We start from the raw sequence: 14,572 nt of genomic DNA, 5'->3' as shown, positions 1-14,572 counted from the left end.
ATGGCGAACTCGTCTTTCCTCTCCCGCTTCTCGCTTTCCCGCGACGACTCGCCCGTGCTTCCGCTGCACACAAAATCGCTGCGCCACAAGCCAAGCGAGTACGACCTCGAACAGCTCTCACCACGCCCGTCGCAGTCTGTCCTCTTCTCCGCATCTGATCCTGAACCACCCGACTTCTTCCCCAAATCTCCCCCCGCCAAGTCCGGCCCATCGTCCGTCGCTTTCGCCTACCGGGATGCTTACCGAGATCAGCCGTCCTCATCGCGGGCTTCATCCCGCCGGCCGCGCGACTACGACTACGCCGAGGATCGAACGGCCAGCCAGGCGACGCAACCCCCGCTCTTTGCGGGTCCGCCGCCGCCCATTGCTACATCCGTTCTCATGTTCCGTGATGTCGAAGGCAGCAGCGGGTCCACCCTTGAATACGGTCGGCGCCACAGTGGCGCCAACAGCAGAAACAATCTCGCCGCAGAGACCGCCACAGCGGCGTCTTCCATTCGGCTTCCAACAAGCACGGTCCTCTTGGAACCTCGACAAACGGCAGCCGGGAATAGGATGCGCAGACGTGATGGCACGCAATTTGACGGCGACTCTACATGGACAATACTGCAGCGCCGCGAGCGTGCCCTCCAAAAAGAGATACAGCACTTCTTGGACGTCCAGTCGTCGGGTCTGTCGGCGGGACTGGGCCGCGGACCGCTGAACCCGAGTCCCAGCCCTGACCCTTCAAGCGGCGGTGGAGGACGTAGCAGAGGCAGCAGAAGCAATACCAGAAGCAACACGCCTACTGCAGAGTCCATTGCCGGCCGGTCCCTCCGCCTGCCCACCGAGCGTGCCGCGCCGACCGGTGCCGTCATACCGGTTCGCCAGCCCAAGCCACGCAAGCTGGGCCTGCGGGCTGCGCGCGCAGGGCTCGCCCGCAGCATCTCGCTGCTGGCCGACCTCAAGGCGGAAGAGGATGAGTCGCTTACGATGGCGCTGCAAGCACGGAAGCGCGCTCTGGCCCATCTGCGGCGCCTAGCGAGTCGCCGCAGCGACATTGCACGCGAGCTGCAGTTCTTGGAGACGGATGACGCCGAGCCATTGACGCGCGAGCTTGCCACCTTGCGCAGTGCACATGCCAGCACCACCCAACAGATCACTGAGCTCGAGGACCAGCTGACCATGCTGCGGCAGCGCAAGAGAACATTGGAGGGACGCATTGAGGACGCTGTGAACCAGCGTGAGTCCGGGCTCAGCGGCTACCGCGGTGCGCTCAAGGACGTGGACGCACAGCTGACGGCAGTGCTGCGCCGGCCGCCCATCCAACCGCTCGACATCGACGCGTTGGGTGCACATGCTGGGAACAGCGAACGCCCGCAAGAGGGCGGTATCCGGCTAGAGGAGCGAGACAATGTGCTTGGCGACGGCGACACCAACGAAGACATCGATGCATCTGCCGGATTGGAATTCCTACGCCTTCTCCCCGAGAGACGCACAGCCGAAATGGCACGGTTTTGGTGGGAGAATGAGGTCCGGCTTCTGGGGCGACGCAAGGCCGAGGTCGAGTCGGAACGTGCTGCTCTCGACGAAGGTGGCGCAGTCTGGCAAGACGCTGTCCGGCTCGTGTCCGACTTTGAGGCCAATCTGCGCCGGGAAATGGCGAGCGACATAGACGAGGATGACGTTGGCGCCAATAAGGGCAAGACAAGAACGCCGACACCGGAAGAGCGCATGCGAACACAGCTGCAGACAATGGCGACGGTGATCAAGGGCCTGCGTGGCCATGTGGAGAAAGCTGAGCACAAGGGCTGGAATCTACTCATCTGCGCGATTGGGGCTGAGCTTGAGGCCTTTCAGGAGGCGCGGAATCTGCTGCGACAGTCGCTGCGCGATGCTGGCCTTGATATTGAAGACGATGAGGATGATGGTGACCACCGGACCAGCACCGACAACAGCCAGCTCATTGCCACTCTTGGGCCGAGCACGACAAAGTCAGCAACGCCACCGGGGTTTGTCCTGGACGGCCTCGAGGACAGCTCGGCTACGCCCCGGCTGGCCCGCTCTGTAAGCGATGGATCGGCTGTGGCAGCAAGAGGTGGCGATGATCGCGACGGCTACCATACGGCGTCGGAGAGCGACGACAACGATGTTCCGCCGGGGCTGCTCATTACGGAAGAGCATGGGCAAGATCATGACGAAGAATCGAGCAGCGCGAACGGAAGCCAGAGCCGCCACAACGACAAGGATGATAGCAGCGAGAACGAGATTCCACCCGAGTTTCTATCAGAACAGCACCCAGACGATGATAACGAGCCATAGCGGTCGCAGGACGGTATATCCCGAGCTTTATTTGTAGGATGAACTGTCTATTATTGTGACCATTTGGAATGGAGTTTTGGACTTGTATTTCTTCATTGGATGGCATCTTTGGATTTCATAGCGGAATTATGGTATATACTTATTTTAATGAGAACTGTTGGAGGCCGTTGAGTCGGCTCGCTATACTAATGCTTATCAGCAAAATTGAGACGATTCGTTGTCATACTCCGCAGTGGATTTTGTGTCTAGTGCCGACTTACATGTGAAAGTAACGGTGACAAAAAAGAACAAAAAAGGGTCCAGCGCCGGCTGCTGCTCGGTAAAGGCAACGCGCCCACAAATGACACACCCACTTGCCATCTGCCCGACGAAAACAACATTCCTGCACTCGTTCTTCATCTCATGCGCATTTCCCGCTCTAATTTGTCGTTGTTGCACACGACATTGTCGCCTTCTTCAAGATCAGTGTCCACCCAAGCTCTTTCGAACACAAGAGGCACACATTTCATATATTTCGAAAGAGTTGTCATTAACCGCTACGCTTTCAATATATTGTCACAGTTCCTATACACGGAGAACAAAAAATAGAATTCGAGGGGATTGGAAAACCACGGCCACGCGGCTTCGGTCAAAAAAGTAAGGTATGAGCAGAGACGAATGGAAGTCCCGTGACGGGATAAAACACACCGGCCACGACGGGCACACGAAACCGACCAGGAAATTTCAATAGAGAGAAGAGAGAAGAGAAAGAAAACGGTATGCAGGAGCAAGGGAAACAAAAATGCAGACATAACCCTGGCGAAGAAGTACAAAAAAAGGGAGCATCAGAAAGCATTCCAGCATTCCATCGTTATCGTCGTTTGGTTCGTTCTTTTTTATCTGTCATCGGAGGTCCGGCACCACCACCACCCACGATGTGTCTCAAGGACATCTACCGTGTCCGCTCGAACCAGCTGCTCGAACCGGCCAGTGCCACGGACTGGTCCATGACCCATTCACCGACGCCCAGGTACTTGTTGATCCACTTGTTCATCTCCTTGTTGTCGCCAGCAATCTTGTCCGTCTTGATACTGGGCCTAGTGCGACCCCCAGAAAGACGAGGGACACAAGTTAGTCAACTGTGATCTCGACGGATCTTCGCAAAACGGAAAAGGGGAAGTTGTCGTCGCTTCGCTTACGTCAAGCCGGTCGAGCGCTTCATGCCGGCCAGGAAGGCAGAAACTGTCAAAATGGTAAGCACTCTGTCCACTCGCCTTCTTTGCTTTGTCTCTCCTCCCTCTGGGGTTCTGGGGCGGACCCGGGACCAAAACATACTGAGAACCGCATCGAATGCGTAGTGGGTGAGGCGGCCAAACTTTGACCACAAACCAAACGTCAGCAAGTCGAGGAGCTAGAAAAGAGAAGTGTGAGAGAGAAGAAGAACCCGAGAGGACCGCAAAAAGGTTCCAGGCAAGCTTTCTTGACGTCTCTTTCGGACACGGGAACGGCAGAGCAAAAAACAAAAAGGCGGAAGAGCCGAAACACAAATCCGCGCTTTGCCTTATCTGCCAAAAAGAGGAAAAAGAAAGGGTCGACAGCAGCATGGTGTGGGAACTCACCATCTTTGCAGGTGGGCGAGTGGACAAAAATTCGAAAATTCGAAAACAGGTCGGTCAAGCGAGTTGAGGCGGTTGCTCGTGCGATCACAAGGATTTGTATTTTCGGTTTGTCTGGTGATTGGAGATTTCGCAAATTGGCGATACCGAGCGTTACTTCCTTTTCGGAGATTGTGCGTTCCTTCTCGATTTGTCTTTTTTCTGCCTCTTCTATTGTCGGTCAAGAAAGGTGAGTCGTACGCGTGCGTCTTGCTTTAGATCGGGGAAGAGCGATGCAGGATGGAGAGATCGGAACGGGCAGCGAACCCAAGGAGGGGAAGGCAGCCACTATTATCCCGACTGGCACGAGACATTCCTACAGTGGCCGAACCGAAGAAAAGGCTGAGGAGGGAAGGTGGCGGTGACCGATGAGCTGTGGCGCAGTATCACGTGACGATACGACGATAACAGGTTGGTTCCTGATCAATCCCCCTTATCTCCCCTTGGCCTCCTGTCTTATCAGAATGCCCCTCATACCAGGCCAACCACTCTAACCGTTAGTTTTAAGTGCACAGTTGGTGTCTCGCGGATGCTCCACATTGGTTTCTCAAAGAGAGGTCGCAGCGCTGTTCAGCGTCTTTTGTGTGCTTTTCAACAAGTCACCTTTGAGGACTGGCAAGCGCTCGCTCTTACCCAAATCGTATCGCGCGTTACACACTGCTAAAGGTCCTAACCATTGAGGCGCTGGCCATCACGCCTTGCCTGATTAGGTGCGGCCGGCACTGAGGGGTTATTATTTTCGCCGCGTTTTCCAGCGAGCTCCTGCCATTTGTCCAATCGTTGCTGCGTGTTTTGCAGGCGCGAACGGCCCACGCCGCCTTGGACCGTTGTTTATCAAGCCTAAGACGGGTTTCAGAGGCAAGTGCCCAGACAAAAAAGTGGCCGCGAGCGAGACACAGCAGAACAAATGCGGCTGGTCGGACCTTCCCTCCATGAGTCCTGGAGCCCGGCAACAGCCAGTTGGCAGGGCAAGAACGAACAAGTGTCGTGAAGCAAGACAGCTGAGTGGCTGTCATCATGAGCGGGACGAGGAAGGAGCGACGGTGAACAGCTCCGTTGCAATCTGTGGACCACGGACGTCGTGCAAAAGAAATTCGGTGCAGGGCTGGCGAATCACCGAATGGGGAAATAGCAACAACGAGGGATTGAGCGATGGGGAAGGTGCGACAGAGCGATTGCACTGCAACTTGAGGCACTTTCCCCAATGCTTTTTTTATCCCTCTACTGAACAGGCAATTGCCTTCCTGCCTTGTCTCAATTCTAGTTTTCCTCGTGTTTCGCATCTCCTGCTTTTCTTCCCTCACTTCTCCCTCTTTTGCTTCATCTTCCTTTCCCGCCTCCTATTCCAAACTCAAACAGCATTCTGTGATTCTCCAATTCCCCCCACCCCAAACGGCCTTTTGTTGCTTGACGCAGCTTCCCGTAACTAAACTAGCTACTTGCAGCGGTGTGGATCTTGGCGAGTAGCTGACCCCTCCGCCGTCGTCTTAATTACGAAGGAAAAAAAGGTAAAAAAAGCTCAGCAAAAAAATTCGTCCCAATTGTTCCTGTCCTGCGCAGTTCAACGACTGACAAAAGCTCTCCCCCTTTCCAATAGAAAAGCAATCGGCAAGACGCTCTTTCCACTGTGTCGTGCCTCTTTTCGCTGCCCTTTTTCTCGTCTTCCAAACCAAGATCAACACCCTTTTCCGCTCCGTTCAAAGCGCCCAACATAACCATGGTTGCCAGCGCTCTTGACCACCTGTCGCTTGGCGGCCGCATTGACTGGCTCGCCAGTCTGAACACCGATGCCAAGCCTGAGAAGAACTACCGCCGGACGTCCATCATCTGCACGATTGGCCCCAAGACCAACTCCGTCGAGGCCATCAACGGCCTGCGCTCGGCCGGCCTGAACGTCGTTCGCATGAACTTCTCTCACGGCAGCTACGAGTACCACCAGTCGGTCATCGACAATGCCCGCGCCGCCGAGGCCAGCCAGCCCGGCCGCCAGATTGCTATCGCCCTCGACACCAAGGGTCCTGAGATCCGCACTGGCAACACCAAGAACGACGAGGACCTCCCACTGAGCGCCGGCACTGTCATGAACTTCACCACCGATGACAAGTACGCCACTGCCTGTGACACGGCCAACATGTAAGCTATGCATTCCTGCTTGCGGGACCTCCCCGCCAGCTTCGTCCGATTTTGTCACGCACCCCCACCAGTTCTCTGGCTGACCCCCACCCTCCACAATATACAGGTACGTCGACTACAAGAACATCACCAAGGTCGTCAAGCCCGGCCGCAGGATCTACGTGGACGACGGTGTCCTGGCCTTTGACGTGCTGGAGGTTGTGGACGACAAGACCATCAAGGTCAAGGCGCGCAACAACGGCTTCATCTCGTCCAAGAAGGGTGTCAACCTGCCCAACACCGATGTAGACCTGCCGGCGCTGTCCGAGAAGGACAAGAACGATCTGCGGTTTGGTGTGAAGAACAACGTCGACATGGTGTTTGCGTCGTTTATTCGCCGCGCCCAGGACATCAAGGACATCCGCGAGGTCCTTGGCCCCGATGGCAAGCACATCCAGATCATTGCCAAGATCGAGAACCGCCAGGGCTTGAACAACTTCCCCGAGATTCTGGCCGAGACCGACGGCGTCATGGTGGCCCGTGGTGACCTGGGTATCGAGATCCCCGCCGCCGAGGTGTTCGCGGCCCAGAAGAAGCTGATCGCCATGTGCAACATGGCCGGCAAGCCTGTCATCTGCGCCACGCAGATGCTGGAGTCGATGATCAAGAACCCCCGCCCGACGCGCGCCGAGATCAGCGACGTCGGCAACGCCGTCACGGACGGTGCCGACTGTGTCATGCTGTCGGGTGAGACGGCCAAGGGCAGCTACCCCCAGGAGGCGGTGCGCGAGATGAGCGACACCTGCCTCAAGGCCGAGAACACGATCCCGTACGTCAGCCACTTTGAGGAGCTGTGCCAGATTGTCAAGCGCCCTGTCAGCATTGCCGAGTCGTGCGCCATGGCCGCGGTTCGGGCGTCGCTGGACCTGAACGCCGGCGGCATTATCGTTCTGTCGACGTCGGGCGACTCTGCACGCCTGCTGTCCAAGTTCCGCCCCGTGTGCCCCATCTTCATGGTGACGCGCCAGCCGTCTGCGTCCCGGTACAGCCATCTGTACCGCGGTGTGTACCCGTTCTACTTCCCGGAGGCCAAGCCTGACTTCAAGGAGGTCAACTGGCAGGAGGACGTGGACCGCCGCATCAAGTGGGGCGTGCAGCGTGCCATTGAGCTCAACGTCCTGACCAAGGGCGACACTGTGGTCGTTGTGCAGGGCTGGAAGGGCGGTGTCGGCAACACCAACACGCTGCGCATCGTCAAGGCCGACGTTGAGCACCTCGGCATTGGCCAGGAGTGAAGGTAACATCAACATCGGATGGGAAAGACACTGATGGGATGTGCCGCGGTGAGAATGCGCCTGGAACCGTCCTCATCGTGCTTTCCTGACAGGGTGTACACCATGGCTCGAGCCTCTCGAGCCACTGCCGTTGCCTTTCCACTCCATCGCGTGTCGAACACCGATTGTCGGTCCAATGTCCGACTGGCGGCTGCCATGGTGCCGTGCCCTTCGCCTTGTCATTGTCGGGGCTTTTATGTTGTCATGCTGTCATGCCGTCAAGCTGTTGACATGTTTGAAGTGCCATTTTCTGTTTGGTATCTCGCGTGGGTCAAGAGGTGGGATGAAAGGCTTGCATTTGTTCCTATTTTCCTATTTTCCTGTTTTGTGCTGGCTTGTTTCCCATGTTCTTATGTCCTGCCGGCATTTCGTTTACCTCTTATTCAAAACACAACCCATAAAAAACCCTTGCCGCTGCTGTCGGACGACACGTCCAGTCAGGCTGGCCCATCCCACGGGCGATACATATATGTGTGCGCCGTGGCCTCTTTGCATGCTTACCGATCCCGTCCTTTAGACTAGATATGAGATGCGCAAAATTGAAAAGTTGTTGTAAGTGTTCTGTAGTCGTCTTTGTGCTATGCAAAGCGGTGGGCAGAATCATGGCGATTTCGCTTTGATACGATGTATTACAGCGTGTCAGTAGCGCGAATAGCCGGTGATGGTCGCCGTGTTAGTGACTTGGGCCCTGCGCCATGTGTGGGGAGGAAATTAATAGCCGAGCTTCCTGACGTCGAACTCCACGACCGCGGAAAGTCAACATCCTTTGTCGCGTGGCCGTTGACTTGTCCCTCTTCGGCTCTGATCCTGTTTAGTTACTTTCCTTATTATTGAATTTTATTCCTTCCGACAACGATGACGCCCATGACCAACACACGACAGCAACCATGAAGGCGGTCCAGATCCGCGAATTTCTCAAAGTCCGTGAGCCAGTTGATACCGTCGTTGCCCCAGAGAGCTCTCCCTGTCTTGTAGTCTTCCGTCTAACAGTTGAGAACCTCGGTGACGTCACCGTCTCCGACGTAGCGCCGCCTGTGCCCAAAGAGGACGAGGTGGTCGTGCAGGTGAAAGCCGCTGGCGTCAACTTTGTCGACACTCTCTATGTAGGCTCCCGTCTTGTTCAGCTCCTATGGTTCCTCAGCAAACCTGACACTGTCTCCCCTCTAGGCCCGTGGGAAGCACCAAAATAACCGCCGCCATGTTACGCCGCCGTTCACCCTTGGCCTCGAGTTCGCCGGCATCGTCATGTATGCGCCGCGCACCGGCCCTGGCGCGGCCTTCCAGCTCGGCGACCGCGTCTTCGGCTCGTCCCTCGGCGCCTACGCAGAGCAGATCGCCGTCCCTGCCTCTGCACTCAGCGCGATCCCGCACGGCTGGAGCTACGCCGCCGCCGCGGGCATGGCTGCCACACTTCCGGTGTCCTACGGCGCCCTGGTGATGCGCGCCCAGCTGCATGCCGGCGAGACGGTGCTCGTGCTCGGCGCCGCCGGTGGCTTGGGCTGCATGGCCGTCCAGATTGCCGCGCGCGCTGTCCCCGCCAATGGCGGCTATGGCCGCTGCCGCGTCATTGCCGTCGCATCGAGCCCGGAAAAGTGTACCGTGGCACAGCGCTGTGGCGCCGACGTGGTCATTGATACGTCCGACACGGCGTCGGGCAAGCCGTGGTGGGCGCGTGTGCTGGACGCGACGCCCGATGCTCGCGGGGTCGACGTGGTCTTTGACTCGGTCGGTCTCGTGAGCGAGAGTCTCAAGTGTCTGGCGCACCGGGGCCGCGTGTTGGTGGTGGGATTTGCGGCGCGCGACGATACGACGCTCGAGCAGGTGGCCATGAACCGCGTCCTCCTCAAGCAGGCGACGATCGTCGGCTACCGGTACGGCGAGTCGCTGCGGCGGGACCCAGACGAGAACCAGCAGATCTGGCGCGGCCTGGAAGGTATCATTGCCGCGGGGACGATCCAGCCGGTGGTCTATGATCGGCCGTATCGGGGGCTGGGCGCGGTGGCGGATGCGCTGCAGGACATTGCCAACAGGCGCGTCTGGGGCAAGGCCATTGTCGATGTGGACGGCGTGGACGACAAGGACTCGGGCACGTCGAAACTGTAGGCTGGTGCAGGTAGCCTTTGCACTGGCGTCCTCTATATGTACACATATGTAACTGCACATGGATAACAACAATGCACATCTACGCTGACGACCGTTCTCAGCTTTTAAAGTGTTGTTCAGGCAGAAAAAAAAAATCACAGAGGCTCTGATCTAAGAATAAAACAAAAAAAGGGAAAGAAAATGGCGGGAAAGACAAAGTACGCGCCGAGGTACCCATTGCGGGCTGCGCTTATACAACGCCCGCACCCCTTTTTGCCGCGTACATGCAAAACGTTCGGCCGTCCGACCTCTTAGAAACGCACACCCCAGATACCCCGTCCGCCACTCACGCCCAGCCACTCGCCGGCGTCACTGTTGGCCAGCCGCGGGACCCAGCCCAGGTTGCCGACCTCATAGTCGCACTGCCATGCCGCCACGGGTGCCCGCGCGTTTTCCGCCGGAGTCGCGCCGTTCGCAGGCGGCGCCGCACCGCTCCCAGGAGCACCGGGGGCGCCGCTGTTGCTGCTGATGGTGCCGCTGCCGCCGCCGCTGCCGCCCCCGGTGCCCAGGCTGCTGCCGGCCAGCAACGAGCTGTTGTTGGTCAGCAAGTCCCAGATGAGCACCTGGCAGTCGTCGCCGCCAGACGCCAGCGTCCCGCGACGGTGCGGCGACCACTCGACGCAGTTGACCGAGCCGCCGTGGCCGCGCAGCTCGAGCAGGGCCTGGCCAGGTTGCCGGACGTCCAGGATGCGAATGACGTCCGAGTCTTGGGCGAACGTGGCGAGCAGATGGGTGTCGTGGGGCGAGGTGGCCAGGCGCAGCAGCGGCGGCGGGTTGGACATGGTCTGCTGGGCGAGTGTCGGACTTATCCTACCGCCTTGGGCATCTGGTGTCGACGTAGTTAGCACAAAAAAAAAAAAAAAAAAAAACCGTGACCAGACAACATAAGACGGCAAGTCACCTACCGCGGTCATCCTTGCCTGTGGGCTCGTAGATGATAGTACTGTGCTCCAGACTACGCAAGTCAAACATACGCACGCTGCCGTCCTGGCCGCAGCTGACAAACACGTCCATGCTGCCGGCGCAGAAGCGCACGTCGTACACCTCCTTGTCGTGCGCAATCAGCTGCGTCTTGGCGGTGAGCGACGGAATGTCCCAGATGGTGCACGTCGTATCAATGCTCGACGTGATAATCAGGCTCGGCGACACCGTGTTCCAGTCCAGCGACGTCAGCGGCGCCGTGTGATCGGGTGTCTTGGAGTTGGACAGCAGCGCCAGCGGCGTCAGCTTGGTGGTGCCCGCGTCCCGCCGCCCAATCGTGCTGCTGGTCGCCGACGTCGGCGTGTCCGAGGGCAGCGACCACAGCCGCAGGTGGTCGCCCGACGTCGCCAACAGGTCGGTGGACTGTTTCTGCGAAGACGGCGGCTCCCAGAGCAGCCGCGTCACGGGATACGTGTGCGTGGCCTCGGCCACCTTGGTGAATTCCAGCTGGTACTTGGACGTGCCTGGCTGGTACGACTCGGCCGGCGCCTGGCTGACATGCGTGTCCAGGATCTGGATAAAGTTGTGCCCGTCCTCGAGGTAGCTGCCAATGGCCAGCTTGCCGGCGCCGTTGCCCGTCGATGGCCACTTGCACCAGTCGAATGCATACAGCGCCCACGGTGCCAGGTAGTTGCTGCTGCCCGGCTGGGCGTTGGCCTGGTCATAGCCACCAGGAAACCCGTCCGACAGGCTCGAGTCGGCGCGCGGCCGAATGTCTGCGAGACCGAGCGGCGTGTTGCGGGAGCCGCCCGGCCGCAGCACGTTGGGAACGGACGCGTTCATCGTGGCGGCTGTGAGGGGGGGGGGGGAGGAGAGAAGGGAAAAGGTGCCAAGATGGCGACCAGAATCGAGAATATGGCAAACGGCTGTTTCGTAGCAATGGTCGTCGAGAAAATGCTGACAAAAGAATGTCCCGAGTTAAATCAAAACGTCGCCAACGTCCGTCGCCGGAATGGGGGGCTCTGGCCCGTGGCCCAACAGAAGCAGCCGGTCGACAAAGTCCGCAGTATGGCTGCCGCGGTCGTCGCAAGTCGCTGAAAATACGTTCGTGGAGACGCAAGATGCGACGTCGACTCAGTTCACTGGCAGCCGCCCGACACTTTGTCAACCAGGAAGCTTTCCTATTTTGGTGGGGTAGTTATTACAGGGAACAGTTGCTGGCAACTGGCATGGCATTCGCATCTTGGCGTGATTATGTAACAGAGCCGAACGCCGCGGCTCCCAATAGGTGCACCGGTCCGGTGCAAATAAAATTTATTACCTAATATGAAATACGGCTTCTGATTGGCCAGGGACCGGTGCAAATAAAATTGGTTATGTAATCGCAAAACATCTCCTGAATTATTTTGAAGCCTTTTCAAAACATCACGAACATTATACGCACCAACGAAATGGCCTCCCTACCGCCCGACCGACCTCCTGCCCTACCTCCAGAAGCCGTCTACGAGTCACGAGAAGCCCTACTCCGGTCAATCAACGCGTGGGCGGCGCTGCATGGCTGTGCCTTTGTTACAGGACGGTCAAGAAAAGAGAAGTCAAACAGGACCATCGTGACGTATAGCTGTGATCGATTTGGCCCTCCTCCAGACCTAACAAGAGCACGGCAACGGAAGACCACGTCTAGGCGGACTGGCTGTCAATACTCGGTTCTAGCGAAAGAGTCTGTTAATGGCACATGGGTATTGAAACACCGAGATCAACAGTACTCTATTCATAACCATGACCTTTCTACAGCCCCTCTGGCGCACCCTGCCCACCGTGCGATCTCTACGTCTGAAAGAGCCGTTATTTCAAGTTATGTCGATGCAGGACTGGCCCCGAAAGAGATTCAATCGTTACTTCGAAGCACACATCAGACGTTAGCCACTCGACAAGATATCTATAACCAGATTGTTGAAATAAGGCGGCAAAGTTACCAAGGCCTTAGCCCTACACATGCGTTTGTGACTGGGCTTCAAAATGACGGTTTTTGGAGCCGTATAATGGTAGATTCAGAGGATCACGTCTCTGCTGTCTTATTCGCTCACCCAGACTCTCTAGATTATACTAGGTTTTATCCACACACTCTTTTATTAGACTGTACATATAAGACGAATAGGTATAAGATGCCGTTATTAGAAATAATCGGTGTTGATGCGTGCCAGCGGTCTTTTTGTATTGCTTTTGCTTTTTTATCTGGAGAGACAGAGGTTGACTATTCTTGGGTGTTAGGCCAAATAAACGAGATGTTTATTATTCATAATATACAGCTCCCTTCTGTTATATTAACAGACTGTTGTTTGGCATGTATAAATGCTGTTGAAGAGACCTTTTCAACATCGACACACCTTCTTTGCCTTTGGCATGCGAATAAAGCGGTGTTACGGTATTGTCAGCCCGCTTTTGACGATGATGAATCCTGGCTTCGTTTCTATAATTTTTGGCATCAAATAATCCAGTCACCAGACGAAAACACCTATCAACAACGTGTAACAGACTTCCGAAGAGAGTACGCATCACGGCAACCCATCGAAGTTGATTATATCTTTAATACTTGGCTTATATATAAGACTAAGCTTGTGAAGGCCTGGGTAGACCAACATCGTCACTTTGGTAATGTCGTGACATCACGGGTTGAAGGTATTCATGCTCTTTTAAAGAGTTACCTTCACAGCTCACAAAAGGATCTTTTTGATACTTGGTAGGCCATTAAACGAGTCGTGGTTAATCAAATTACCGGGTTACAGGCAACGCAGGCGCAACAGCAAATCAGGCTACCTATTGAACTGTCTGGGTCATTTTATAATGCCGTACGGGGCTGGGTCTCTCATGAAGCTTTACGTAAAGTTCATGAACAAAAGAGATTAATTCGACAGAAGGAGGCTGAAGGAGAGCCTCTTCCTTCTTGTCATGGCTCTTTTTCGGCGTCTTTTGGCCTCGTTTGCGTTCATAAAATTCAAGAGATGATCACTAATAATCAAGTATTACATTTGACAGACTTTCATGCCCACTGGCACCTCCGCCGGCCCCGTACGGAGCCAAGCCGTGTTATTTTAGAACCACGACAACGAATATCCACCTTTTCGGCATCACGGATACCACAATCAAGCACAAGACGAGAGCCTAGCGCATTTGAAGCGGTAGAGACAACGGCCCGGGCCCGGCGAAAAGCTCCGTCGAAATGTACGGCGTGCGGCGCCGTGGGACACACAAGAATATCACGGCATTGCCCCCAAAGGAGAACACAGGCAACGGAGACAACGGCGGAGACGGCGGCGGAGACGGCGGCGGAGACGGCGGCGGCGGTAATAACCATTATTACCGCCGCCGAGGCAGAGACGGTGGCGCGAGCGGAGGCAGCGGCTCACGCAGCGGTAGAGCCTTTTCCCGATATCGCGGTGGTAACCCAGGATGAAATAACGGAGCGGTATTTAACACAGGTGGCATGGCAGGAGCAGGAGGAGGCGGATGAGGAGGAGAGGGCGGCTTGGGCGGAGGCGGAGAGCGGTGCACCACGGCACCGGCGGCGTACACGGACCTCCCGTACATCGACGGCCCGTACACCGCGTGCTCGGAGGACTCGTTTTGGACGAGCTGCGCGGGCCGCCGCCGCAGAGGCTCAAGCGGAGGTGCAGGCTGCAATGGCACATGCGGAGCGAGTAGATGCAAGGCTACAGAGCCTTCGTGAGAGGTTTCAGCCGCTGGATTAGGGTAGTCGAGGTGCACATAATTTATTTGGTGATTTATACTACGTTTTATTTACTTTTGGCGATGCTTTTGGCGATAATGTTGGCGATGATGTTGGCGATGAAAACGATTATGTAAGGCATTTTATTTGCACCGGTCCCTGGCCAATCAGAAGCCGTATTTCATATTAGGTAATAAATTTTATTTGCACCGGACCGGTGCACCTATTGGGAGCCGAACGCCGCTGCAAAATTTCAACTGTGCTTAGTTATGCATAGGCCAGCTCCTCGTTGGCGACGGACCCACTCTAATTGGCTAGCGGATGCCCCGGCAGAACGTTAATGCCGCGCCGCGCTCGTCGAAGCCGAGAGGCAGGAGCAACCAACAGCTACGCTAGCGTCC

The 14,572-nt window shown here is 56.5% G+C and overlaps 7 protein-coding genes across 7 annotated transcripts; 3 read left to right on the top strand and 4 right to left on the bottom strand.

Annotated features, from left to right (window-relative positions):
* On the top strand, nt 1–2,301 carry SPSK_03110 (uncharacterized protein; the record flags this gene model as incomplete). Its single annotated transcript, XM_016729951.1, has 1 exon — nt 1–2,301. One exon carries the CDS (start codon nt 1–3, stop codon nt 2,299–2,301), a length of 2,301 nt encoding a protein of 766 aa, XP_016585078.1.
* A 931-nt stretch (nt 2,302–3,232) lies between these two features.
* On the bottom strand, nt 3,233–3,613 carry SPSK_03729 (uncharacterized protein; the record flags this gene model as incomplete). The annotated part of the gene is made up of 2 exons (XM_016730563.1): nt 3,233–3,377; nt 3,480–3,613. 2 exons carry the CDS (start codon nt 3,611–3,613, stop codon nt 3,233–3,235), a joined length of 279 nt encoding a protein of 92 aa, XP_016585077.1.
* Nucleotides 3,614–5,652: 2,039 nt separating this feature from the next.
* SPSK_03249 (pyruvate kinase) lies at nt 5,653–7,342 on the top strand (the record flags this gene model as incomplete). Its single annotated transcript, XM_016730089.1, has 2 exons — nt 5,653–6,068; nt 6,175–7,342. The coding sequence occupies 2 exons, from the start codon at nt 5,653–5,655 to the stop codon at nt 7,340–7,342; spliced, it is 1,584 nt and encodes a 527-aa protein (XP_016585076.1).
* A 926-nt stretch (nt 7,343–8,268) lies between these two features.
* SPSK_03424 (NADPH2:quinone reductase) lies at nt 8,269–9,484 on the top strand (the record flags this gene model as incomplete). The annotated part of the gene is made up of 2 exons (XM_016730262.1): nt 8,269–8,484; nt 8,549–9,484. 2 exons carry the CDS (start codon nt 8,269–8,271, stop codon nt 9,482–9,484), a joined length of 1,152 nt encoding a protein of 383 aa, XP_016585075.1.
* A 290-nt stretch (nt 9,485–9,774) lies between these two features.
* SPSK_03319 (WD repeat-containing protein 68) lies at nt 9,775–11,287 on the bottom strand (the record flags this gene model as incomplete). Its single annotated transcript, XM_016730157.1, has 2 exons — nt 9,775–10,349; nt 10,429–11,287. The coding sequence occupies 2 exons, from the start codon at nt 11,285–11,287 to the stop codon at nt 9,775–9,777; spliced, it is 1,434 nt and encodes a 477-aa protein (XP_016585074.1).
* Nucleotides 11,288–13,484: 2,197 nt separating this feature from the next.
* On the bottom strand, nt 13,485–13,799 carry SPSK_03761 (uncharacterized protein; the record flags this gene model as incomplete). The annotated part of the gene is made up of 1 exon (XM_016730595.1): nt 13,485–13,799. One exon carries the CDS (start codon nt 13,797–13,799, stop codon nt 13,485–13,487), a length of 315 nt encoding a protein of 104 aa, XP_016585073.1.
* A 2-nt stretch (nt 13,800–13,801) lies between these two features.
* On the bottom strand, nt 13,802–14,313 carry SPSK_03673 (uncharacterized protein; the record flags this gene model as incomplete). The annotated part of the gene is made up of 2 exons (XM_016730508.1): nt 13,802–14,184; nt 14,247–14,313. The coding sequence occupies 2 exons, from the start codon at nt 14,311–14,313 to the stop codon at nt 13,802–13,804; spliced, it is 450 nt and encodes a 149-aa protein (XP_016585072.1).
* Between the last annotated feature and the right edge of the window lie 259 nt (nt 14,314–14,572).

This window comes from Sporothrix schenckii, assembly GCF_000961545.1.
Source record: "Sporothrix schenckii 1099-18 chromosome Unknown Cont47, whole genome shotgun sequence".
NCBI lineage: Eukaryota > Fungi > Ascomycota > Sordariomycetes > Ophiostomatales > Ophiostomataceae > Sporothrix > Sporothrix schenckii.
The sequence above is the reverse complement of the archived record's forward strand: the minus strand, read 5'-3'. Positions and strand labels throughout refer to the sequence as shown.